The sequence below is a fragment of the Macaca mulatta genome, chromosome X (genome assembly GCF_049350105.2).
Source record: "Macaca mulatta isolate MMU2019108-1 chromosome X, T2T-MMU8v2.0, whole genome shotgun sequence".
Taxonomy (NCBI): Eukaryota; Metazoa; Chordata; class Mammalia; order Primates; family Cercopithecidae; genus Macaca; species Macaca mulatta.
In genome coordinates, this window is record NC_133426.1 from 159,220,456 (window position 1) to 159,247,946 (window position 27,491).

At 47.3% G+C, this 27,491-nt stretch overlaps 1 protein-coding gene across 15 annotated transcripts in view; it reads left to right on the top strand.

Annotated features, from left to right (window-relative positions):
* ZNF185 (zinc finger protein 185 with LIM domain) overlaps positions 1-26,951 on the top strand; it is a 72,347-nt gene extending 45,396 nt beyond the window's left edge. For 7 of the 15 annotated variants that reach the window (XM_028842405.2, XM_077988776.1, XM_028842406.2 and 4 more), the window contains 8 exons: positions 949-1,146; positions 13,187-13,384; positions 17,339-17,449; positions 18,944-19,024; positions 20,669-20,740; positions 22,879-22,981; positions 23,908-24,006; positions 24,744-26,951. In XM_028842405.2, the coding sequence (XP_028698238.2) occupies positions 949-1,146; positions 13,187-13,384; positions 17,339-17,449; positions 18,944-19,024; positions 20,669-20,740; positions 22,879-22,981; positions 23,908-24,006 (862 nt within the window). In that variant the 3' untranslated portion in view covers positions 24,744-26,951. Of the gene's footprint in view, positions 1-948; positions 1,147-13,186; positions 13,385-17,338; positions 17,450-18,943; positions 19,025-20,668; positions 20,741-22,878; positions 22,982-23,907 lie in introns of all 15 variants that reach the window. The other 8 variants (XM_077988779.1, XM_077988784.1, XM_077988788.1 and 5 more) reach the window with 2 other exon arrangements.
* The last annotated feature ends 540 nt before the right edge of the window (positions 26,952-27,491 follow it).

Sequence of the window (27,491 nt, forward strand, 5' to 3'; positions counted from 1 at the left end):
GGGGTAGCCCCCACTAGCTATTGAAGGCAGGCTGGTGATGTTGGGAAGGTTATATTCAGAGTGAGCTAGGATTGAGGTGATGGTGAAGTCGATTTTCATTCTGAAATGCTGGGCTCACTCTCTTAGTAGCCCAACTTGGTGTTTGCACCTGGCCTAGTAGACTCTGGAAGCAGTACCTTGCATCTCAAGGTGGGGCTGGTGATGGGAGGGGTGTGGAAATGGAGGATCAGCTAGCAGCCCCTTTCCCATGGTGCCCAGACTGGAGGGTACAGTGCAAGCATGGGGTGAGGCCAGAGAAGACCCCTGAAGAGCTTGATGCCTGAGACATCTGGGGGAAGCCCCGTCCTTCTTGCTGGATTCAGGGGTGGCAAAAGCCAAAAATTGGAGGGCTGGGTGCAGTGGCACATGCCTGTAATCCCTGCACTTTGGGAGGCCAAGGCAGGAGGATCGCTTGAGATCAGCCTGGGCCACATGGCGAAACCCCGTCTCTACAGAAAAAAAAATACAAAAATTAGCCGGGCGTGGTAGTGTGGACCTGTAGTCTCTGCTACTTGGGAGGCTGAGACGGGAGGATGACTCGAGCCCAGGAGGCAGAGGTTGCAGTGAGCCGAGATGGCGCCGCTGCACTCCAGCCTGGGCAACAGAGTGAGATCCTGCCTCCAAACAACAATAACAAAAACATCGGAGGCTTCGGCTTTGGCTTTGGCTTCGGCTTCATCTATTACACAGGGACGCCTTTTCAGTGGGAAGGGAGCAGCGGTGCTGGGCTCCTACCAAGGAGACTGTCTGTTCCCTGGACTTGGGGCTGTGCCTGGCTCCTTTCTGCCCCACTCTCAGGGATATGAGTGCCTCCAAGTCCACAGGAGGTGACAGCCAGCTTGCGTGCTGGGACTGAGGCAGGGTTAGTTTCAGAGCACTTTTTTCATAAGGGTGCTTATTCTTCCTCAGGGCCTTGGCGGATTATGAGGGGAAGAATGTGGCCACCAAGGTCAGAGAGGCCTGGCAGGAGAGGCCTGGAGCCCCAGGAGGTGGCCAAGGAGACCCAGCTGTACCCACTCAGCAACCTGCAGATCCCAGCACCCCAGAGCGGCAGAACAGCCCCAGCGGATCTGAGCAACTTGTCAGACGAGAGAGCTGTGGCAGCAGGTAAGGGCTGAGCTGCAGTGGACTCTGCCTCTAGAGCCCGTGTTTTTGTTGGGGTCTGCGACCCAGGTAGGAACCACTTGCCCACACCCTGTGCCAATACCCAACACATTGCATACCCAGGTGCCTGTTCTGTGAGTGGGTCATGGTGGTGATTCCCTGGTCCTAGAGCAGTGTCATCAGGCTTCTTGTGGCTCAAGGGGCCGGGAGGGGACTGCGATAGAAGGATGTGTCTGTCCCCAGGTGTGAGAAGCCCTGGCTAATTCCCAATGCATGGGGCAGGAAGGAAGGCTGTCTCTCAGAGTACAGGTGCTCTACAGGTGGGGGTCCTGGGCAGAGTGAGGGCAATTTGTGTGGTGTGCATAAAATGCCATTGTCAGAGAAGGACAGAGTGTGAAAGAGCAAAAAAGAAAGAGGGTACAAGTGCAAAAGAGTGACGGAGTGAAGCAGAGAGAGAGAGAGGCCAGAGGGAGAGAAAGGGAGCATGGGTAAGCAGGCATGAGAGAGTGACACAGGATGTGACTGGCCATGTGTTGATGTGTGCCAGCGTGCATGAGCAAGAGGACAAGCATGCCTGTTACTGGAGCTGACCACGTGGCATTGGTGTGAGAATTTCAAGTCAGGCTCTCTTGAAGGCATCTCGCCTGCCAGCGCAAACACTGCATGTCCATGCAGCTCTGGACACGTCAATAGACCAGTAATTCCAGGGGTGCAAAGTGAACAGTTTCTTAAACAAGACAGAAATGTAGAAGGAGAGAGCTAAGACTCATATTGCCCCAAGAGAGGAGCTGGTGGAGTCCAGCAGGGCATTTGCTGTGGGGAGCAGGTGGGGCCTGGGGCTCCTTTTGCAGGGATGAAAGAAACACAGTTATCTGCCTTCTTTGTTCTGGGGCTTCGTGTACCACAGAGGTTCCATAATTATTAATAGTTAGATAGGGAGGTTATTTTTAGGGCCTGGCTCAACTGTTAGATAACAAGTTTTACCTTCTAAGAATATCTAGCCCATCTTTGACTCCTTGGCCCCAGGCCCTGGAAAGGCCCAGTCCAAAAAGAGAGTGAACAACCTTGGACTTCCTGTCACATCGTGTGGCTTCTGGAACTAGTCAGTGTTCCATGCAGTGAAGGGATATGAAAAGTGAGGCTTGTGGATGAAGGAGGAGGTGAGTGGTTCTGGGCTTTGTTTTTGTTTTGCAGGGGGAGTGTCAGGAAAGGCTTTCTTTACAGGGAGAGTGATGTTGGAGCTGGGTCTGGAAGGCTGAGGGAGATTTTGCCAGATGGATGTGCTTGGGAAGGCATTCCAAGTAGAGGCTCACAAAGTGTATAGGGAACATCCAGTCAGTAGCCATCACAAAGGAGGGCTAATCCAGCCTGGCTTGGCAGGAAGCACTGAGTAGGGGCTGGGCAGGCACCTGCTCCTAGGCTGAGGAGTGTGACCCACGTCCTGAGGGCCCTGGGAGCCACTGATGGTTTTCCTGCAGGAGAGTGCCACAGCCAGACTTGAGTCCAAAAAAGATCCCTCCATTGCCCTGTGGAGGACCAGGCCAGGGGAGTATATGACAAGACAAGGCAAGAGGCCTTATTGGAGACTGTTTGTTTACACCAGGGCTGAGGTGATAAGGCTGCAAGTATTTTTGACTTATTAAAGGTAAAAGTGGGCTTGGCGTGGTGGCTCATGCCTGTAATCCCAGCACTTTGGGAGGCCGAGGTGGCAGTATTGCTTGAGCCCAGGAGTTTGAGACTAGCCTGGGCAATATAGCGAGACCCCGTTTCTACAAAAAATTTAAGAACATTAGCCAGGTGTGGTGGCACATGCCTGTAGTATCAGCTACTTGGGAGGCTGAGGTGGGAGGATTGTTTGAGCCTGGGATGTCAAGGATACAGGGAGCCATGTTCCTGCCACTGCACTCCAGCCTGGGTAACAAAACAAGATCCTGTCTCCAAAATAAAAATTAAAAAAATAAAGTAACAGTGAGGGAAAAGCCAAGGTTGCTTCCCAGATTTCAGGGCTAGGCAACTAGATGGGTGGTGACAGGAACTAGCTGGGGGTAAGGAGTTTGGGGGCAGGCCTGCTGAGAGATGCAGAGAGATGATAAGGTCATTGGGCCATGCCGAATGAGAAGTGCCTGTAGGGGGCTCCAGCCAATGATGTCCAGTAGATTACTGAGTAAACAAATCTGGAGTTGAGCAAAGATCTGACCTGGGGCTAGAGAGCTGGGAGTTGTCAGCTCATAGGAAGTCGCTGAAGGGAATGGATGAGGTTGCCTGGAGAATGCCTTTGGAAGGCAGTGTGTACAAAGCATGTATTCTCGACTTTTCTCTGCAAGCTTCCAGGGCCACTTGTCCAGCTAGGCCCTTGGCTGGGTGGGTAAGTCCACGTGGTTCACGGGTGCTGAGGGAGCCTTCTTTTTGGGGTGTACATCTAAAGCCACCTGCTTCATCAGCTGACATTTATCTCCATTTTCTGCTCTCCTTTTGTCTCAAAAAGAAAAAGAGGGGATATTAATTATTGATCCCCTAAAACCCTAGCTGAATATATAAAATGAAAAGAAGTAACAATATGAGAGAAGCAAAGGCAGATGGACCATAATTTTGAAAAGTAATACCGAAAGGTCTTAAGGAGGAAGAGGAGCTACAGAGAGGTATTGAGAAGGACAATTTTGAATAAATGGAAGAATTAGGAAAGACGACCGTCATGGAAACCAAGCCATGCTGAGCTAACTTTCCAGTGCGCTGTATATCCTGAAGTAGGCCCATCAGATCTGGCTATGTAGAACTCATGACTACCTTGAGGGGAGTAGGTTGGGGCAGTGGGAAAGGCTGTAGTTGGATTATAATGGATTGAGGAGGGAGCGGAGGATAAGCAGGTGCAGTTGGTGGGGTACACATTCTGAAACTGGCCATGACGTGATGGATGTGGGAGGGGTGAGCAGATAACTACAGCTACAAGATAATGGGGAAGGTTTCCTATAGGTGAAAGCAACGTGTGCCTGTTAGGTAAAGGCTAGGCAGAGGGTGCCTACATGACCAGTACCCAGTAAAATCCTTGGACTCTGAGTCTCTAATGAACTGCCCTGGTTGACAGCATTTCACACTTGTTGTCACAACGCACTGCTGAGGGGAACTGAGTGAATCCTGTGTGACCCACTGGAAGAGGACTCTGGAAGCTTGTGCCCGGGTTTCCTCAGAAATTTGCCTTGTGTGCTTTTCCCTTTGCTGATTTTGCTTTGTATCTTTTCACTATAATAAACCATAGCCTTGAGTGTGATGATGTGCTGTGTCCTGTGAGTTCTTCTTGTGAATCACCAAACCCAGGGATGGTCTTGGGGACCCCTGACGCAGATGGGCAGGATCAGAACTTTATGCCATAACAAGGACTTTAGATTTTCTTTCAAGGGCAAAGAGGAGTCAGGAAGGTTTGAAGCAGGGGAATGATACGGCGAGAGTATTGCTTTGCAGTGGGCTCTCCAGTGGCAGTGAGAAGAGTGGACTGAAGTGGGCAGAGTGGAGCAGGGAGAAGAGGAAGTGCTTACAGAATCCTCCCTGTAAGAAATGATAGGGCCTGGACTAGGGGACTAGCTGTGGAGATGGAGACAGACAGAACTGTAAAACAAGTAGAATAGATCCCAAATTGGATGACAGGTAAGACTTGGGAGAGAGTGAAGGAGAGGGAGTGACAATTTAGAAAGCCGCATTTCTGGTCGAGTGACTGAGTGGAGTATGTGACCCCTCCTGGCTTAGGTGGTGGCCAAAGTATCTCTAACCTGCCACTATACTGCCTGCAGCTGACTGAGCAAATGCCTGGTCCATGGAGATCCCAAGCTGACAAGGGCACCTGAGGCAAGCCTCTGGCTTTCAGGTGGAGGCTCTGCCTAGGCTGGCCTGGCCGGATTGCCCTGGCACACTGTGCTGTTTTGCTGAGGCAGACAGCAGCACTCTGCAAGTGCTCTTCTCCTCTTCCTCTTAGTGGTCTAAATCCTGTAGCATGCTGGGGTGCGACTGTAGACAAATACCCTTTGCGGGCCACCTGGGTTCTCTATTTGCGGTCTTTGGGTCTGGTCACTGGCATGGCATCTCAGTAGGCTAGGTTCATCAGGAAGGGTCAACTATGTCATGGCACCTCATGGGAAGCATTTAGAGTCAGTGGGCCAGGGGCTTAAGGGCTGCTTACTGCTAATAGTTCTAAGTAGCAAGCATTCCCTCAGTCCTAGTCTGGGCACACGCCAGGAAGAAAGCCACTAGATGCACTCTCCTAGTGGATAACTAGCCTGGGGTTCCAAGAAGGGCAGAGACAGGCAGAGTGAGAGCCTTCAGAGATGTAGGCAACGATAGTAGTAGAACTTCCAGGGAGAGTAGATGGAAAAATGGAAAAAAATCCTTGTCATTATTTTTAAATGTCTGAATTGACCAGATTAGAATCTTTGAGAGTCTAGACACTAGGGAATTCTCATGGGTGGGCCAGTTATCTCCTCCCTCACATGGGGGGAGAGTAGATAGGACCCAGCATGAGAGGACCAGAGGGCAGTCAGTGCTAAGGGTAATACCTTAGGCCATGGGAGATTGAGTTTTTCTTCAGTTTGCAAGTTTTCACTTTAATATTCCACTGTTTCCATCATTTCAGATGACTGGGGATGATAAGGACAATGTAATTTAGGGGATAAAGGAAGAACTCATTATATATCTTGGGTGCCTTTACTGGGGAAATGGATTCCTTAGTCATTTGAAAGAAGTGGTAGAATTCCACATGTGGGGAATACTTGTTCTAACAAAAGCTTAATAACATTAGTGGCAATGATCCTTTTATATAAGGGAAAGCTTCAAGCCAGTGAGAAAAACATAAATAAACTAGTAACATATTTATAACCATGAGATTTGGATGCAGAATAAAATCAAATTGGCAGTTAAGGAAAGGTCCTAACATCTGTATATTAACAATATTTCATCAGTGGGCAATGTGAATTTCCCATGGAAACCACTGGCCTAGAATACACTGGATACAAATCAGAGAAGCAAAATTGCAACCAAGTTAATATTTTAAAAAATAATTGAAATGATGACTGATAACCTTGTATTGTTCTTATCTAATATAAGGCAAAGCAGCACTGGGGCTTTGATAGAGAACAATATCTCATGTGCACTGAGGACACTGAAAACCTGCTAGGAATTCTATGGAATTTCTAAAATATTTATATTAAGGACATTTTACCCATTATAGACTAATTTAGGGAAGGTTCTGCATTTTTTTTTGATTTGACAATGCTGCCAATGCAATTTATACAATATTAAATAAGACTAATTAATTTTTGCACCTTTCTTGTTACAAGGTGAAAGAGTTAATCCTTTGAGACTTTCCAGAAGGTCCCTGGCAAATCCCAAAGTCAGTTTTAGGTATGAAATATATTTAAGGTTTGATTGTGGGAAGGCAAATGTTAAGAGTTGTCAGGGGTTCTTAAACATTGGATTGAATAGCATTATGGGTTAGTGAGAAATACTACTTGGTTAGCTAGTGAATCAGAGTTATACAAATTTTAAAGTAAACATATGAGGTAACATGATTGTAAAGAATCTTCAGTTCCTTTAAAATTGAAAAGACTTTCAAAAAATAAGGACATAATAAAGTCAACATACAGATAGGGCATTACAGTATTTTGATAAGACATAAAATCTTTGCCCCTTAGGCAGATTACTCAGAAGAAAAACAGACCATTTATAACTTTTTATTAGGGACAGACCAATGATCAAGATTTTTTTTTTTTTTTTTTTTGAGATGGAGTCTTGCTCTGTTGCCCAGGCGGGAGTGGCGCGATCACCATGTGGGCCAGGCTGGTCTTGAACTCCTGACCTCAGGTGAACTGACTCAGCCTCCCAAAGTGCTGGGATTACAGGCGTGAGCCACTGCACCTAGCCTAAGAAAATTTTGTTATTTTAACAGAGAAACCAATATTTTAATTTTATACAATTACAATATTTGATATTCTTTTTTGAAAATCTTATAAATACACTGAATAAATATTAGTTTTAGCCATGACAAATAAAATTCCTTTTCTGTGAACATTTTCTAATTTTAAAGATATGTGTTTACATTTTGTCTCACACATTTTTAAATTATTTGTCATTTTAATTTAGGACAAAGCTATTTTCTTTTTCCTTAGGAAAAGCATATTTGCATACCTTACATACAAAGTTGTTTCCCTTTGCCATTTCTGTCATTATTACTTTTAGTAGTCTCATATATGTATATATATATATATACTTATTTGCTTATTATAATTTTAACCATTAATAACTTCTCTTTTACAGAGCAAACAGGAAGTAGGTAATTTTGAAATATCATATACCAGCATTTTGTAGCAGACTAGTAAAGCTTATGAATATACATCTCATAACTTTTTATAGTTATATACTTTATACTACCATTTTGCAGTGTGGACAAATGAACACATTTAACAGATCCAAATATAGTCACACTGTACCATAAAAAAAAAAAAGCAAAAAGTATATAAACCTAAAATTAGGTCTAGTGACTAAGTATTTTATCTTCTTTATAAATGATATTTAATGAATTTAGTTAACTTAATTCAGCATCAGTCTAAGGTTTTAAGTTGCCAAAAAGATTTTAGAAACTGTCTTTAAGCTTACATATTATAAAACATAATTACTGCTGAGATAAAGTTTGCCAGAATAATGACTCAGTTTGGTTAAAAGCAAATTTAAATTTTTATAATCTTAAACATGTAGTAGATATAATACTAGCTTATTCAACATGTAAACCTGTTTAAGTTTAGGAGGAATATACCCAAGCAGAGTAAAAATATATGCTTGTATTCTGTTGTATTATAGGTAATGCTCATGACTCAGACACACAGCTGTCTATTAAACTAACAATATCAAACTAGTCTTGTTTGCCAAAAGTTTACGTAAATTCTGTGAACTTGAATTTTAAAAGCATTTGGGTTAGTTTTTATAAGAATACTTTTTTTGTTGTTTACATTGAAAGTATTAGAAGTTGGTTCTTTAATTTATGAGAGTTTTATAATGATTTAATTTATATAAGTATTTATCTCTAAGTCAATTAGAATAGAGGATAAAGGGATTTTGTAAATTAATTTGGTAGTGCCATCTGGAGGTACTGAAATATTACACATATACAAGATACATGTATACTAAACATACAGACAGACACAAATAGAGATCTAATGGCGAGCCCTCAATGGGGGCAGGGGACCTGAAGCTCTACTGGCTCTAGGCAGTTGAGAGGCTTGAGTGGGAAGGGGAAAGCCTGTGGAAGGGTAGATAGGGGTATGTAGGAGGTAGAGGCATGGAAGGGGACAGATGAAAAGATTCAGGGAGCTGCAGGGAAGGTCTAAAGTGGTGAAAAGAAGGGAGGAGGGATGCGGTAGGAAGATGGGAAGGGAGAATCTTAGATGAGCAGGTTTGGGGAGACCCCAGGTTCCCCAGTAAGGTCACTGAAGTTCCAAATTACCCTTCATGATTACTTTTTTTTTTTTTTTTTTTGCCGGTTTTGGAAATACTGGACAGAATGAGTGCCATAGGGGCAGAGCATGTAGTCTGCAAGGGAGGAGGAGGAAGAGGAGGAAGGGCACCCAGTAGATTGAGAGTTACCTGTGGGAAGAGGCAGATCAAATAGAGAAAGGAGCCAGGCTGGACAGTCTCATTAGAAAGTTCTGCATACAGTCCTCATCTGGGAGCCAAAGTTTCTCTTCAGTCCTTACTGAGGAGCGGAAGGGCTTTCCTTATGCAATCTCTAGACAAGGTGTCAAGGGAAACAATGAGGCCTCACAAAAGAGCCAGGAATTTCCCACTCGAGAGTCAGGGAGTAAATCTCCACTCAAAAGGAACCAAGAAAACTTCTATCCAGGACAATTCTGGCTAAAATTGAAAAGAACCAGGAGGAGTCCTGCTCAACAGAATCAGGGGTTAAAGCCCCACTCAAAAAGAGCTAGGAAGACTTCTGTCTGGGAAGATTCTTGCTCAAACAGAAAAGAACTGGGAAGAGGTCATTTAACAGAATCAAAGTAACTGAATCACAGAACCGTAAAAAGTGTCCAATAAAAACAAATACTGACTCCGGGCAGGGTGCAATAGCTCACACCTGTAATCCCAGCACTCGAGAAGCTGAGGGAGGAAGATTGCTTGAGCCCAAGAGTTAGAGACCAGCCTGGGTAACATAGTGAGACCCCTGTATCTATAAAAATTTTAAAAATTAGCCAGGCATGGTGGTGTGTGCCTGTAGTCCCAGCTACCTGGGAGGCTGAAGTGGTGGAGGATTGCTTGAGCCCAGGAGTTTGAGGCTGCAGTGAACTATTATTGCACCACTGCACTCCAGCCTGGGTGACAGAGTGAGACCCTGTGTCAAAAACAAAAAACAAATATGGATTTAGATAAAGAGAGGCTTTTATTTTATTTTATTTTTGAGACAAGTCTCGCTGTGTCACCCAGGCTGGAATGTAGGTGCCATCTCAGCTCACTGCAACCACCACCACCTGGGCTCAAGCAATTCTCCCACCTCAGCCTCCTGAATGGTTAGAATTACAGGCATGCGCCACCATGCCCAGCTAATTTTTGAATTTTTAATAGAGATAGAGTTTCACCATGTTGCCCAGGCTGGTCTTGAACTCCTGACCCCAAGTGATTCACCCATCTTGGCCTCCCAGAGTGCTGGGATTACACACGTGAGCCACTGTGCCCGGCCAATAATTTGTTTAAAAAGACCACTGCAATAGGGATGATGCTGCAATCTTAGGACTTGCAAACATCACAAAATAATACAGAAAAAGGAGGGAGGGAGTAGTAAGTAGAGCTAGAAGCTCAGCTACTTTCAAGGGCCAGTGGGCAAGCAAAGGGGAACCTATTTGGCATGATTTGACCAGAAATGTGTTTCCCTGCAGTCAGCCGATTCCCAGGAGAAGCTGCTAAGTGGGGCATGTTCTGCAGTTTAGCACTTACCTAGCCAGGAGCAAGCAAAGTTCAGACCCTGTGGGGAGGAGAGAAGACTGCCTAACATTCTGTCAAGGCAAAGGAGAGGGTAAAAAGCAGACAACTGTGAACACTTGATCATCCTTCAGGCAATAATCCATTCTGGGTTTCTGGCTTAAGACTCTTGAGAAACAAGGGGAAACAGCTGGTAGGAGCAGCAGGCTCACCTATATGTAGTTCCATGAGGTAGCCTTATGGACTTCTGCCACCTTCTAAAACTCAGCATGTCCCAAACCATCTTTATCAACACAGCGTCTCACCAAAAACAACCAAATAAAACAAATTAACTAATGTACTAATTCTGCATCTCCCCCTGTGTTCCTCATCTCAAAAAACTGTTATCACCTCATTGACTCAGACTCTCAACCAGGGAGATAGAAGAAATGTTTGGGGGCATGTTAAATGTGATACCTATGAGACATGTAAGAGGTGAGGTGCAGGAGGCAGGTACATGGTGATAAAAGAAAAACTTCAGCCAAATTAAATTTAAAGGAGTTTCATTGAGCAATGAACTATTTGTGAATTGGGCAGCCCCCAGAACCACAGTAGATTCACAGAGACTCCAGCGCAGCTGCATGGTAGAAGAAGATTGATAGATTAAAAAAAAGGTGGCGGGGGGCAGGGGGGAATGACGTACAGAAATTGGAAGTGAGGTACAGAATGGCTGGATTGGTTACAGCTTGGGCGTATGCTTTATTTGAACACAGTTTGAACACTCAGCAGTGTATGAATGGTTGAAGTATGGCCGCTGGGATTGGCCAAGACTTAACTATTGTTACGCATGCATACTCCTAAATTACGTTTTCAATTTTATCTCCCTATTAAGCTAGGTTACTTTTCATCCACAAGGACTCAAATATGGAAGTACGGAGTCCTTCTCAGGTCATATTTAGTTTGCTTTAACAATGGACAAATGGGACTGGAACTTTGGGGTGAGGTCTGGACTGAAAATAGGTATTTGAGAGTCTTCCATACGTCAGTGCAACTGAAGCCAGGGGGATGGGTGATATTGTTGTAGGGGCATGCATAAAGTGAGAAGAGAAGACATATAGGAGCAGCACCCCGTATTAAGAAGTAAGATAGAACAGGAGGAGCTTGTGAAAGAGATGAGTGAGCAGTGGCCAGTGAGGTAGGAAACCAACCAGTGTGCTGCTGTGGAAGAAAAATGTAAAAGGGAGAGTCACCAACTCTGCCAGTTAACTGGACTTAGCTGCAAGAATGTCTAGAGTAGTGTGATCTGCACAGTGATCCTGTGATTAAAGCATCCTAACCCCCCCAACAATTTGTTACCACCTTAGACAAGTACAGAAATTGAGAATATTTATATTTTTGTAGCACTTTGACATTGCCAGGACATGTAAGCTTGTGATCAGTAGACTTTCTGGTTGAACAGGGTAGAGAGACCAGTTCAGGTGTTGTGGTGAGTCCCATGGTGTCGGGGGCTGCACCTTAAGACCGCATGTCAGTCCCAGACAGAGGGGAAAGGGAGGTCATTCAGTGCAGATAGTCTGAGAAGCAATTAATAGGTTCCATGGAATGTTGATGGTAAGAAGGGAAGGAAAAGGTGACAAGAGTGAGTGTAGACAGCTCTTTCTAAGGAGTTTGGCTGCTGGAAGGGGAAGAGAAGCAGCTGGGGTTAGGTGGGGGGAACTAAGTTTAGAGATGCTAAAAGTGTAGCAGGGGTCATGTGATCAGGTTGAGCTGCAGCACAATGAAATTCCATTTTGACTACCATTTATTAGTTGCAATTGGACTCTTACCTCAACTTTCTCATCTGTAAAAAAAGGGATGGCCGGGCGTGGTGGCTCATGCCTGTAATCCCAGCACTTTGGGAGGTCAAGGCAGGCGAATTGCCTGAGCTCAGGAGTTCACGACCAACCTAGCCAACAAGGTGAAGCCCTGTCTCTACTGAAATACAAAGAATTAGCGGGGCGTGGAAGCGGGTGCCTGTAGTCCTAGTCCCAACTACTCGGGAGGCTGAGGCAGGAGAATCGCCTGAACCCGGGAGGTGGAGGTTGCAGTGAGCCGAGATCACACCACTGCACTCCAGCCTGGGCGACAGGGGAAACTCCATCTCAAAAACAAAACAAAACAAAACAAAAAAAAGATGAAAATGCGATTGCTTTCTAGTAATACTTATGACTACTTCACAATAAAGAAGACAAGAAGGTTCCAGCTGTGAAAACTACGCGGTCACAACAATAAGTGAGCGGGAGCACGCACGCGCGCTGAGATTGTACGTGCACAGGCTGGGGTGCGGTCGGCGTGAGTACGCCTGCGCGTGCCGCCATTTCCTGCAGCCGCAGACTCGGCCCGCGGTGCCCGCCGGGAAATGAGATGATCAACAAAGAAAATGGTAGTTTTGGGCAAGATCGACCTTGGAGAGGCTTTTTCTGCATCAGTCCCGGATCCTGCCGCCAGATGGCGCTAGAGGATCACAAATGGGTCTAGGGTCGTCATAACGGCCCCACCTGAGAAATTTTGGATTCTTCTGGCCCTTCCTCCTTTTGTGGGGTCAACAGCGGATTTGGGAATCTGGCGACCAACACGTGCCCACTCCCCTACTCTTGCCCCTACCGAGCCCTCCAGGGTAGCTTGGGGGACAAGCCCCTCCCTAGATTGCCGGGTTCTTGATGAGCCTGGCCAGCGCACAGGTCTTGAGCACCATTGTCAGGGAAGAAGGCTGAATGGCTTAGGTCTTCCTAGAGAGGCCAGAGGCAGGAAAGAACTGGAGAAAGGAGAGATGGCAGTGGGAGGACGGGGACAGGAATACCAGTGTGTTTCCAACCAGAAGACTATGTCTTTTAATACCTCAGTGAAGTCATCAGGTGACTTTGCCCTTGTCAGAAAGGAGCAGCACTGCTGGGGTCTTACTGAGGAGGAGACTGCCTGCTGCTTGGAGTGGCGGTTGTGCCTCCTTCCTGTCTGCCCTACCCTTGGGGAGATGAGTCCCTCCAAGTCCACGAGACATGACAGCCAGCCTACCTACCATTGGAGAACAATGTCTAGTCTCGGGCACTCACTTCATAAGGGTCTTATTCTTCCTCAGCGTGTTGGCTGATTCTGAGGGGAAGAATGTGGCCACCAAGGTTGGAGAGGCCTGGCAGGACAGGCCTAGAGCCCCAAGAGGTGACCAAGGAGACCCAGCTGTACCCACTCAGCAACCTGCAGATCCCAGCACCCCAGAGCAGCAGAACAGCACCAGCGGATCTGAGCAGTTTGTTGGACGAGAGAGCTGTGCCAGCAGGTAAGAGCCGAACTGCACTGGGACCTTACCTGCTAGAGCCAGTGTTTTTGTCCAGGGCAGCAACCCAGGACAAACCCCTACACACTAGGCATGCCTGTTACCCTCTGCAGGCGAGTGTGGTTAGGAGCCAGAGGGAAGCAGAGAAACCAGCATGTCAGGGGTAGATATTCATGGATTTCAGCTTGGAGCCATAGCATCGAATCTGTTAGACTAAGTCTGGCACAGAGAGGATGCACAGAGAACCATGTTGTCTGGCAGCCAGTTCAAACCTGGAAACCTGGGTCAGGGGAGGGATATAGGTTACTTTTTCCATTAACGGAGATAGAAGCTCTCTGAGCAAGGTGTGCCATGGTGTGGATGGGATTCACTGCCAGAAATAACAGCTGTACCAGTTGGATGAGCTCTTCCACTGCCATCAGCACTGGGATGGCCATGGATTTGGGCAGTAATGTAGCTCCACAGTGCTGACTCAGGGTTGCTCATTGGTTGCAAGAAGTTGGCAGCAGTAGCCTGAGGAAACAGGGGCTCTGAATTTTCTGAGAGAGATCAATAACCAAGGAACAGCCAGGTACTAGAGAACAGACAGCACTAGACGCTTGTGCTTTTCTGTGAGCAGCTCAGGTCTCCCAAAGTGGTAGTTTCCTGGCTTCTGGCCTTTGTAGAGCAGTGTGGGTCCACTCCAAATTATGACGTTTGTGGTAGCTGTAAGAACTTTCGCAATTTTGAAGTCCTAGGTGACTTGTAGCATATTTTTTCACATTTGAAAATAATTGAGTTTTGAAAATGTTTTTACAGGCAATCTAGTATCAGATTTTATACATCCTGAAACATTCTGTCAATTCCCATTTCCAAAAATCCGTGGAAAGCTGGAGTTGTTGGACTGGAAACAGTGTGGTCTCAGGAAGGGCTTCACAGCCATTGCAACATGGGCAGGGCCTAGAGGGCAGGAGAGAATGCCATGATTTGATGACATTTTACCCAATCCTGCCAGGTGAACTTCATCTTCTTCTCTATGACAGAATTTTCTGGCTCTCACATCCAGCTTTGGTCACTAGGAACCCACCTGTTGGCTCTTGCACTGGCAGGACATGTGGTAGAGGCTTCCAGTCTGAGGCAGGACTGGCTGCATTCTCAAGATGTCCTTATTTCTGGTGTTTTGTGGCTATTGTCCTGTCCACTTAACTGATTTTGACCAACTGCCTTGCTGTGACCTCTGTCCTCTCTCTGTCTCTCAGTTCCAGGTCATTCCCTTGACCAGCTTCCAGTCTTTCCTAATCTTATCCCTGCCAATGAAGTATTTTGGCTCTGCCTTCACTCTCCTGCCATGATCCATCGCTTTGATAGGGTGGCTTCGGGAACAGGGTAAGGAGAGGGCTGTGCTAGCTTCATCTTGCCGAGGAACTCAGTAAAGAAAATGTTTGCTGACCTCGCATTCCTCAGCTTGGCTCTGGTCTCTCAAACCTAATACATGGGATGCATACCAGCAGTCAGCCTCAGTTTCCCTCTGGTCCTTTTCTGTGTGAGTCCTTCCTTTATCACTGCCTGGAGCTGCAGTTGATGATGGTGAAAGAAGGTGTACATGTCTGTTGAGAGCTCCCTTTGTTCCCCAGATATTTTTTTCCCAAAGTGGCCATGAGTTCAGGAATAATCAGGAGCCACGGGCCGCCAGCTAGAGATGCTGCATACTAAGAGCCTCCCATGAGCAGCCATGTACACAGTGAACACGATGGCTAAGGCCCCATGCAGCCGCTCTCAGAGAGCACACGGTCTGCTAAGGAATAAGCACGATCGTAATAATCGTTAGCACCCGCTGTGTGCTGACAATGTGCAGGCACTGTTCTCCCTGCCTTATGTGGACTCACTCATTTAATTCTCACACCAACTCTAGGAAGGAGGTGCTTTTATTATGGAGAAACTGAGGCAGATGGAGGTTAAGTAATTTGCCGGCAGTTTTGCAGCCAGGAAGTGGCCTAACGGAGATTAGAATCCAGAGAGAGCTTAGAGCCTATACTGTTCATCGCTATGGCATCCATACTGCCCCTCCGTTTGTTATAAGCCCAGAAAGGAAAGAAACCAGGTGCTCTGATGAAGAGGGGTTAGGGCAGGGTGTGGTAGCAAGGATGGTTAGGGAAAGCTTTTCTATCGAGGAGGAGACAGTTCAGCTGAGACCTGAAACATCTGGAGGAGCCTGCCTTCCAAAGAACCTGGGGAGAGGCATCGTGTACAAAGAAGATAGAGAGGAGGGCCTGAACGATGAGCCCTGTGCTTGGAGGGTACAGGGTGAGGTGAGCGAGGGACAGGAGCTGGGCCCTGTAGTGTCTTGTAGGTGAGGGAGAGGAGGCTATTGGGAGGGCTCCTATTGCTCACGTTGCAGTCCTGGGGGGATGCCCAGGGGATTTTTTTTTTTTTAAAGAGGTGATGTGTTACTGTGTTACCCAGGTTGTTTTTGAACTCCTAGCCTCAAGTGATCTTCCTGCCTCAGCTTCCCTAGTAGCTCCAGGGAATTTCTGTTTTACCTTGCCCCTTCAGTTCTGCTGTCCCCTTCAGTATTCTGCTGACATGGATCACAGGATGCCAGACACCTGGTAGTTGTTCAGTCAGTAGGAGGTCTTCCTTCCTTTCTCTTAGAATCGATCCTTTTCTCACTCTTCGGCTCTGCCTTTTATCCCCCATGTGTCTTTTCAGATTTTTGTGGGGCATCCTCTCCTATCTGGTCCACCTCCTCCAGTCTCTATGGTATATTTCTTTGTCATAGGGTGAAGCAGGAACAGGCACAGGATGATTGGGTACACTGGGGTGAGGTAGGAGGGAAGGCCCTCAGGAAGGGCTTCCCAGAGGAGGAGGTGATGTTGTCTGCAAAGGCATATGAGAGCTTGGCAAGTCCCGGGGAACTGCAGGCTGGTCTGTATGGCTTGAGCTTGGGTGGCAAGTGATAGTTTGAGACTATGAGGCGAAAGAGCTAGGCAGATGCTAGATCATGATTGTTCTTCCCTTTGCCTACTCTTCAACTAGTTGTAATCTTGGGCATTACATTCTCTGGCAAGGGGACAATACCCCATAGCCTGGGCCAGATGCAGGCAGCCATATCTGGAGTATGATCTGAGCTGCAGCATGTTGGAGAAAACCAGAATCAGCCCAGGGCAGTGTGCACCCATAGTGCTGGCCTCAGGCCATTGGAGGGTGGGCAGACTTAAGTTGGAAGGTGCAAACAAGTGGTCAATGGTGCTGCCCAACACCATGCCCTGAACTGCAGTAGACAGCTATGGCAGCTTTGGTAATGAGGCTCATAGCCTGGAGGCAGGCAGAGTGAGAGCCAGTATGGGCTTGGCCAGAGAAAAGCTCTTTTGGGCTGCTGAGGAGGTTGGATTCCAGGCCAAGGGCCGTATCTGGCAGCTGAAGTGTGGAGGTTCAGAAAAACTTCCACACCGGTCAGTCTCCCGCCTCTGCTGGGAATGAGGTGCATCTGACTTTCCTCCTCAATGATGCCTACTTTCATTTGGTCCTCTGCCCCTTGGCCTTGTGTTCTCTAGAGAGTTCCCTGCAGGGTGGCAAAAGGAGCTGATCCTAGTAAGGGACTGTCCCATCCAGTGAGGAGGTGAGCTGGGCTGTGTCTTCCCCTTCTGCGCCCTCCTGACTGTCACATCCCTGGGAGCCCCATGATTCTACTCTAACTGAGTGAGTCACAGAGGCCAAGGCCCTTGGCTGCAGTCAGGAGTTCTGCGTGGACACTGGAAGATTGGGGTCTTGCTACCAACTCACAATGTGACCTGGGACACGTCTCAACTTGCCTAGCCTGGGTTTGCTTGTCTGTAAAGTGAGGAAAAGTTCCATTTGTTGGTCTCGGAGGAACCTTCGAGAGCAGTGCTCAAGGGTTAGGCTCAGAAAAGTCTGTTTGACCCTGGAAGGTGTTAGCTCTCAGGTTGACATGCCCACCCCTCCCTTTATTTCTTTCAGGGTGAGGAGCCCCTCGAGCTGCATGGTCACCGTTACTGTCACTGCCACTTCTGAGCAGCCTCACATTTATATTCCAGCCCCCACAAGTGAATTGGACTCCAGCTCTACCACGTAAGAAGGGCTATCTAGCAACCTGGGAGATGTTCCTCTGCCACTTCCTCCTTGGCAGTAAAGGACTTGGCTTTTGTTCCATGTTGCTTCCCCTTTAGTGCCTTCCCCAATTTCCAGCAGGCCGTTAGCCAAGGGGCCACACAGGACAGTGTTAGTCCCGTAATATAAACTCCCATCTACAGGCCTAGACGTTCCCACACCTCCTTTTTCCTATCTCTGTAAGAGGCTGCAGTGGTACTTCCTAGTGTGCTAGTGGATGTGGCTCTGCCATCCATGATTCCTTGCTGATGTCCCTGTGGAACATGCCCGGGAAGCCAGCTCAAGTCTGTGAAGGCCAGGCGTGTGAGGAATACCTGAGGCTGGGTAATTTATAAAGAAAAGAGGTTTAATTGGCTCACAGGTTGGCAGGCTGCACAAGCGTGGCACCAACAACTGCTTGGCTTCTGGTGAAGGCCTCAGGAAACTTATAATCATGGTGGAAGCTGAAGTGGGAGCAGGACCATCACATGGCACGAGCAGGAACAAGAGTGAGGAAGGGGAGGGCCCGGACTTTGAAACAACCAGATCTTGTGTCAACTAACTGAATGAGAACTCACTTTTCACTAAGGGGATGGTGCCAGCTGTTCATACGGGATCCCCCCATGATCCCGTCACCTCCCTCCAAGCCCCATCTTCAACACTGGGAATCACATTTCAACATGAGGTTTGTCTGTCTCTCTCACATGCCCACTGCTTCACCGGCATTCCTGGCCACCTGTCAGGGTGCAGGAAGGGATGTCACTGCAGGAAGGCTGCTCAGTGAGGTGTGTGTGTTGGGGGTGGGAGGGGGGCATATCCAAGGGGGCCTCTGCAGACATCAGGTCAGCAAGCTGGAGTGTGCAGCATGGAAATGGGGGCAAATTTGGGGCCATGCTGAGCCCAGCATGACGCAGACCTTGTTTCCAGTCATACAGACACCAGTCCAGGATGAGGCAACCTCTAGGCCTCTGGACCCTAGGAGTGAGAATGGAGAAGTTAGATGTGAGGTGGAAATTGCGCAGTAGCTGAGTACCTTCTGAGAGGTGCTGAGTGGTAAAGACTGACAGTGTAGGATTAAAGCTTGGAGGATATCTTGGTTGTGGGTAGAGGGGAAAGATGACACAGCCCTAAAGTAGGAGTGGAAAGCCCACAGGACTGAAGTGTAGAAGTATAGAAGCCTGGGGAGAAGATGGGGGCACCGAGGTCTGCATGGAGGAAGACAGCACATTGTTATTGGTTGCAGGAAGCCCCTTTCTGGGGCCCTCAGTCCAAACACAACAAGAGATGCTCATGGCCTGGGATTGTAACCCGAGTCCACAGCAGTGCCAGTGCCTTTATCCTGGGCCTTCCCATAAGCTGTTTCACTTCCTTCAAACCAGGCTGGGTCTCCCCAGCCCTGAACCACTCCTGTGGACCAGGCCTGGTTCCCTGAAATCTTCTGGTGTACCTCTGACTTCTGCTATGCTCCTTCTACAGCAAAGGGATTCTCTTCGTGAAGGAGTACGTGAATGCTAGTGAAGTGTCTTCTGGGAAGCCAGTATCTGCACGCTATAGCAGGTAAGAGCAGGTCCCAAACCCTTCCATGTCGGCCTTCTCCTGCCGGCTCCCATATTCTCATCCCTGCATTTCCGGTTCCTTGTCCAGGGCTTGGCTCAGAGTAGCTTCTGGGTAATTGTTGAGTGGATGAGTGATGTAGTTGCTCTGTGATGGGATTGATGCATTTTCAGGCATTCTACTTAACTGGGCACCTTTGGGTTCTCCCTTCTGGTGAATTCATCCTGTACACCATTTTCACTGCCATTTTGTTCTGCTTGTCTTTGTTATTTTATTTTGTAGAATGCTGAGAGCACCCCTCTTGACAGAGCTGGCAGAGCCCTGGGGACAAACTAGCCCATCCTATTTCCTTTCAGATTGCAGAGCTCTTCTCTTCTGCCCCCATGTTCTTTTCTGTCATGCCAGGCTGCCTCATTTGAACACACATGTGACTGCAGTTCCTGATACATGTGTGACTTTGCTTTTTAATTTTAATTAATTAATTAATTATAATTAATTTTTTTGAGATGGAGTCTTGCTCTGTTGCCCAGGCTGGAGTGCAGTGGCACCATCTGAGCTCACTGCAACCTCTGCCTCCTGGGTTCAAGTAATTCTCCTGTCTCAGCCTCCCTAGTAGCTGGGATTACAGGCACCCACCACAATGCCCAGCCAATTTTTGTATTTTAGTAGAGATGGGGTTTCACCGTGTTGGCCAGGCTGGTCTTGAATTCCTGACCTCAAGCAATCCATCTGCTGCGGCCTCCCCTTTTCATTGATCATCTTTTCATTTTCTTGCTTCGTGATGCCATGTGGAGGGGGTACTTCCATGTCACCTCAGTGTATTGCCGCCTACCACACTGAGATGAAGTCCCTTGGAATGTTTCTTATGACATGTCATCCCACTGGAGGATTTTAGTAACAGAGAGGAGCATCCTGGCCTTATTTCAGGATTGGGCCTCTGGGGCTTCTGGACTGGCTTTCATTGGTGCTATGGAATGATGAGCATGGCTGTGGGGGTCAAGTTCAAGCCCCAGCTCAGGCCCCCCTGTTAGGATCATTTTGGACAAGATGTTCAACCTCTCTGAGCTTTGGTTTCACCATCTGTAGGCCCTTAGGGTGGTTTTTCTCAACAGCTTATTGAGTTATAATTCACCTTTTAAAGTGTACAGTCCTGAGGTTTTGGTACATTCACAGAGTTATGCAAACATCACTATCCAATTCTAGAATACCTTTGTCGCCCCGAAAAGAAACCCCAAACCCATCTGCACCCCCTAATTCTGCCCCATAACTCAAGTATAGGTATTATACCAGAATGATCCCTTCTTTTTTCTCATTCCCAGTATCTGATTTCTACTGAGTGGGCTCCTGGTGACTGTCACATTATATTATAGGCGGGGAGGAAAGCTCTGCTCTTTTCCCACTGGTCAGTGGGGTTCTCTTGGTGTATACAACCTCAGGAATCCTAGCCACCCAGCCCGGATCATCTCCCTCATTGTGAAAGGTCTCCTTTGCCCCCCCTATAGAAGGGCCCTATGGCACCAAGTGATAGATGACGACTGGCATCGTAGTTATGTCTCAGCTTGTGGCCAAAGGTTAATTAGAAAATGAACTATGATAGTGATTTGGCTCTCATCTCTGCCCTCCTCTCCCCCATCACACTCCCTGCAGTGTCAGCAGCATTGAGGACTCATTCACCATGGAGAAGAAGCCTCCATGCGGCAGCACTCCATACTCTGAGAGGTATGTTGACTTTCTTAGCATGGAGCTTGCACTTCTACAGAGGAGAAACAGGGAAGGGAGAGTTCCTGCTGAGCCTGTTTGCTTTTATCTTCTGCTTTGCAGCCTCCAATCCATTTGCAGAAAGGCGAAGGACACTACCGAAGGGTGGTGCTTCCCTTTTTGGGATATCACACTTATGACAACTAAAGCCTTTGAATTGAGCTGAGACTAGAGGGTAGATACCAACGGTGACTGAGATGGGAAGTGGTGGTGTCTGACAGCCCAGAGGACTCATGTCAGCAGGAGGGGCCCTTCAGATTAGAACCTAATCAATCACTTAATTAACTTACAAATCTGGCCAGAAGTAAAAATAAAATAACTACAAAAGAGAGGAGTGGGCAGAGAAGGAGGAAAAATGGGCTGCTGGCATCAAGAAACGAGAAAGACACACAGAGCTAAGAATGCACAGTGCTATGGAGCCACGAAATTGAAAGCAGGGACAGAAAACACCTCGTTCAGCAGTTTTGAAAGCTGTCACTAGATGATGGCACAGTCACCAGACCATCTTAATGACAAAGAAATCTTGTGTTAAAATTCTTGGATTGAGGAGAAGAGAGTCTCAGAGATTGAGTTCACTCAGGCTGCTATGAAGAAAATAGATCTGGTAGAATAAGTAGCCTTCAGTCCACAGTGAGCGAATATGGCAGACCCAGGACTAAACTCCAGGGCCCTGACTCCTCCCAGGTTAGGGATGTTTCTACTCTGCCATCTGGCTTCTCATTGATAGGCAGATCTAAATTCCTGTGGATGACATTCAGAGGCGAAAGCTAAATTGGGGAGGAAAAGGAAGGAAGTAAGAGAGTTAAGATAAAAAGAATCCTACCGGGCCCCAAGGGCAAACATACAGGAGCAGGCAAGCATATGGGGCCAGGGAATCTCCTCCCCTATAACGGAAGAAGCAGCTGGTTCTGAGTAGCTACAGATTACTTGGTGAGACACATCAGCAGATGAAGTCTTAGCAGAGAAGGACGGGTTGGTCAGAAACCTGAGAGTTAACCACCTACATAGGGGCAAATGGAATGAGGCTTCCACTTCTAATGGAGTGACAAATCAGATACTCTAGGGACCCCCCCTTTCCATTGCACAACTACTAAATCCAGAATCAGACATTACTGATCCATCGCTAGGCTTGGAGGAAGGAAGGGGACTCTCTAGGGACAATCTCAGTCACTTGCACACATGCATATGCACAGACACACATGCACACACACAAAGAACAGCTGTGAGCTGGTGCTACTGGTGGTGAAAGAAGCAGGAGGAGCAGGGCTGCACTGAGGGCAAGGGTTGCCAGCAGCACTGCTGTCCAGAGTTAACCCTGGGCCAGCAGCAGGATGGTGGGCCACACTCAAGCTGCCCGTGGCACTTCTGGGTCCTCCGACAGAGCTAACGTGGATCTAGATTGGTAATGTCTCCCCGCCCCTGGGCTCCTGTCAGAAGCAGACCCAAATCTCTGGAAGAAAGTACCCTGAATTTTGGCCTGTGGCATCAGATCAAGCAGTCACTTTCAGAAAGTCCAGTCTGAGGAAGAAAAGCAGAGGTGACTCTCAGAAACAGGCATCCTGGAACTGGAAAGATGCTCAACCCTGGAGTCAGTGTCTAGAACTTGAGCACTGGATCTGAGTAGGCTGTATTGACAGAGCACGGAGAGTGGATCCAGGAGTGTAGGCGGGGGCAGGGCTCAGCTGGCCCAGGCATGAAGAGAAGGGCCATCAAGACAGGGGGCCAGGCAGGGCACACAATGACATGTCTCCTGTAGCAGAAGGCATTGGTCTTCCTGCTCTAGAAGGTAGCAGGCCCCAGTGGATATTCTAAGCAGAAGGTCGGGGGAGGCAAACTGTCTGGAATAAGTGTCACGTCAGGACACCTACAGGAGACATTGTCATTGTGAGCTGGAAAAAGATGCCTGACTAGTTTTTAGAAATAATGCAGAGGTCTACAGCAGGCTGAGAACTGATCTGCACACCACAGAAAACGATGGCAGCCTGGAGATCCTGACAGCAAACCTGGGCCTGGCTGCACCAAACCAGAAGGTCTGGCTGTGTCACATCAGAGGTCTGTACACCAGCCTGACCACCGGGTTATTGTTCTTCATCTCACAGGACAACTGGAGGGATCTGTACTTACTGCAACCATGAGATCCGAGACTGTCCAAAGATTACCCTAGAACATCTTGGCATCTGCTGCCATGAATATTGCTTTAAGGTAAGAAAGAGGTGGAAGACACCTTGAGCTAGGCAGTAACGTCCTGATCATGTGCTGCTAAGGACGTTTTGTAGAGTGCAAGAGTGTTACAGGTTCAGAGAATGCAGAGAAGGCTTGATCTCCATATACAATTGCAGATAGTCGCAGAGGCTTTGCACACCTGGGAGCTGAATGAGCTTCCAAGTCTAAGAGAGTAGATGAATGTTGGTGATTCCGCATACTTAGTACTGTAGGGGAGACAAAAGTGGTCTTTTCAGGAAAGACTATTCCTGGCAGAGGGCCAGCAAGTGCAAAGGCCCTGGGGCAGAAGCACTAGAGTGTTCTAGCTTTCATGGGAGAATGGCATGAGTGACAGGGTGGCTAGATCATGTAGGCCTTGGCGGGCACAGAGTTTGAATTTTATTCTGAATGCCATTGGGGTCCCCATTCTCTATGATGTATGGCACTTTGTAACCCCAGGTTGTTGGTTCCAGTCCATTTAGGGGGTCACCTCTAGGTGCACTGAAAAAAACAACCCTCTCCTTTGCCTTGACAGAATGTTAGGCAGTCTTCTCTCCTCCCCACAGGGTCTGAACTTTGCTTGCTCCTGGCTAAGTAAGTGCTAAACTGCAGAACATGCCCCACTTAGCAGCTTCTCCTGGGAATCGGCTGACTGCAGGGAAACACATTTCTGGTCAAATCATGCCAAATAGGTTCCCCTTTGCTTGCCCACTGGCCCTTGAAAGTAGCTGAGCTTCTAGCTCTACTTACTACTCCCTCCCTCCTTTTTCTGTATTATTTTGTGATGTTTGCAAGTCCTGAGATCCAGGATGTGCCATAGGCTCACAGCATCTGCTCACCCACCTTGTTCAGGCATCTCCTTCCCACTTCACTCATTCCTCTTGCTTTGCTTTGTGTGTTCACCTCCAGCTTGCTTTTTCTTTCAGTGTGGGATTTGCAGTAAACCGATGGGCGATCTCCTGGATCAGATCTTCATTCACCGTGACACCATTCACTGTGGGAAATGCTATGAGAAGCTCTTCTAGGTGGGTGCTGGCACTGCAAAGGACAAGTGGCCAAGAGACTCATTAAGGAGTAGAGATGTGCCCCAGTCTCTCCTGGAGTCAGCTTCAGACACAGCTATCTTTCTTGGCTCTCCCTTATGTTTGGGGGCCCTATGTCTTCATGTCCCTCTGCCTTGTGATATTTTGAGATCTTAGGTGGCATGGACAAAGGCCCTCTATGAGGACACTTCCAAATCACACCTTCCATCCAGCACCTGAGCCAAGCCCTCTAGCTGCCCTGGGATGCTCGCTGGGCCGCTGTTGTTAGCCCCATTTTGCAACAAGGAAATAAAGATGTAGAAAGGGAGGGGACCTGGAGAAACCAAGGTAGAATCAGGACCTCACCCCAGGTCTTTGGATTCTTGTCCAGGGCTCTCAGTTCACTGTTGCTTGCATAGCTTCAGATCAGTACTGCATAGCCACGGTGCTCAGTGAAGCAAGCCTCTGGGTCACATTATGAGAACTGCCTGAAGACGTGTGTTTGCATGCTCATAGCCAGTGGAATTTATCACAGTGTCTGAGCACAGAGCAGAATATATCCCTTGAAGGCAGTCGGGATCAATAGCAAACAGGCTTTCCACTAGCTCCATGCTGATGGTCTTCTCTCCAGAAGACACCTTGAGCTAGGTGGTAACTCCTGATCACTGGAGCAGTCACCCACCCTGAGGGCCTCTGGCTGATGTGTTTCTAGTCTCATGGCTACTTCTGTTTTCTTTTAGCCCCCCCCCCCCCCCGCCGATCCCTGGGCTGATCAGAAGCTGATGACTCTGGACAAGTTTGGCTGTCCCCAGTTTTGCCCCAAGTTGCTGTCTCCCCTTCCCTCACCTCCTCCCACCCTGTTTGATTTCTTCATGCTTTTGCCCTTCTTAAGTTGAAGTTGCATACATCCAATATCGTATCTTAATGATGCTATGGTAATTGCTTGTGTGTATAGCTTCTCATAGCTTAGAAAGCACTTTACATCCATGATCTCATTTCAGGCTCAACCAAACAGGATCAAACAAGAATTCCATCTTGGCTTCCCTAAGACAGATTAGCTTTCTAATGAGTTTAGGTGGGTGGAAGTGTAGGGTTCAGTGTGTCCTGACTCCCTTGAGGCTTATGATGGGCCAAGTTGAAGACTGTTGATGATCCCTGATGGGTAAATTGCAGACATTGAATGCTAGGGATTGGTATAGGCTAGTGTTTAGCCTGTCTATTTGCCATATCTATTTTTTTAAAAATGTCCATACACTTGTAAAAGTAGTTAGTTGCTTTTGATTGACTTATATAGCAGTTTTTCATTTTGTCTTCCACCTACCTTTCACTATATTTGAGTGTTCCCTTACAGGTATGTTGGCATGTGTTGGAAAATTTACACAATTAGGTTTAAATTCAGTAGGATATGATTTTAGGATGCTACTGATCAAAGTGATATCTGTGTCTGTTGGAATCTTGATAGTTGATTAATTTGCCCTCAATTCTGCTCCCTGAACTTTACACATAAATCTTCCCAAGTGGGTGTTAGGGTGTGTAGATCCCAGCAGGATTAAGGAGGGGGAAAAGCAACTAACATTTCTTGAGCCTGTACCGCATACCAGGCACTGTCACAAAGTGATTAATCCCCATGATAATCCTGTGAAGGCGATATTCTCATCCCATCTTAGAGATGAGGATATTGGAACTCGGAGAGGTGGCCATTGCATTGTGCAGAACTCTACAGAGCCTGTGCTCTTCCCAGAGCAGCAGCCACAAAAGCAAGCATTGATTTTGTGCTCAGTGTGTGCCAAGCACTGTGCAGAGGGTACATAGTTCCTGCCAGGTTAACACCCTCCCTTCAGGCCTCCTGAAGACATAGGCTTGCAAAGAGCAGAAGGTGTGAAATCATACTCTTCCTCTGGGCATCCTGGATCCCTGAATTATCCCCACCTCTCAAGAAGTACTTCAAGGGTCAAGCTGCCCCTTTCCCTCCCCTCCACACATGAAAATGCCTCCAAACTGAGATGCTTTCAGCTGAGAACAGATTTGGCTCATAGACATTACCAAAGAGGAGCTTGTGAATCCAGGAAAAGCTCCAGGGGGCTAGCTTATCTGAGCAGAGAGCTTTCAGTGACCCATTTTCCTGTCTAGACTCTGCCTCAAGCTAGTGGCAACTGCTGGGGCCCCAGGTACTTGGGACATGGAAACTCATTGGATGGCTGGGCAGATGCAAGCCTGTTCATGCAGTCAGCCAACCCTCTGCTCAGGTTCAGCTGGACTCTGCCATCTGTGGGCCCAGCATCACTCTGTAAGTTCCTTGAAAGGAAGAACAACCTTAGAGTATTTCTGATATAAAATGAGGGCCTGTTCTCTTGATTTAATTATAAAATGTCTACGTCTTTCTCCAGTTTCTAAGCCTTATGCACATTGGCTTGTGGACTTGTTCTTCCTGCCAAATGATCAGAGAGGAACATTCCATTTATTTGTATCAGATTTCCTCTGGAGGGCGTGTACCCACACTAAATAGCAACTGCTCTTCCTCAACTGTAGTCCCCAACATCAGACTTGGCACGTGGTGGACACTAACACACAGTTACTAAATGAATGAGTGAAGGGAAGAAAAGTCACCCCGTTGGTGAGAGGTGCTATCCCTGAGTCTCAGTGCAGGCCCAGTGGATGAAAGGCAAGATAAAGAGGCCCAAGATAGGCTGGCTTCCCCCATTCAAGGTATAGTCTGCCTTTAAGGGAGTTTTAGAACCAACATGCAAGATATGCAAAGAAATCTTGCAAGAGCATTATTGACTTAGACCCAAAACAGCCTCTCTCATGTCTAAAAAGGCACAGCATTTTGCAAATCTGAGGAAGAGGGATGGTTGCATTACATTTTTGCTTCTTTTTAATTGCTTAGTGTTTCTAATCATACTTAATCCGTATTAATGTGCACAATTATAATAAATGGTAAGATATTACATGTGTCAAAGTTTTCTTTTTAAGTGTAATAACTTGGTGTATTCAGCTGTGTGATTTCTTTATTCCTATTTCCTGAAGCCATTCTCTGTACAAAAGTAAACAAGTACTTAATAGCAAGATCTGTACACTAGGCATGCGCAGGAACTGTGGAATTCTAGACTCATGAAATCTTAATGAAGAATATTGTATTGTGGCGGGGGCAGGGGGGCGTCTATCCTCCTCATCGTTACCACTGCAGACAGCCAGCCATCTAGTTGTTAGTGCCCACTTCCAGTGACCAGGAGCTCAGTTCCTTACAAACCCCTGCTGTCTGTGGACAGCCTTGGTTTTAGGAGATGCATTCTTCAGTTGAGTTAAAGTCCATTTCTGTATGTCACCCGCTGGTGGTCTTTAATCCCTCTGCTAGATGCCAGCCCTTAAAATAGATGAAAATGCTTCTCAGATTCTGTCTTGGTCAACTCTTCTCACATTTAAACACCCCTGGTCCCTCCAACTCTTCCTTGACAGTAATTCTGAATACACATCTCTCAAAGGTCCTC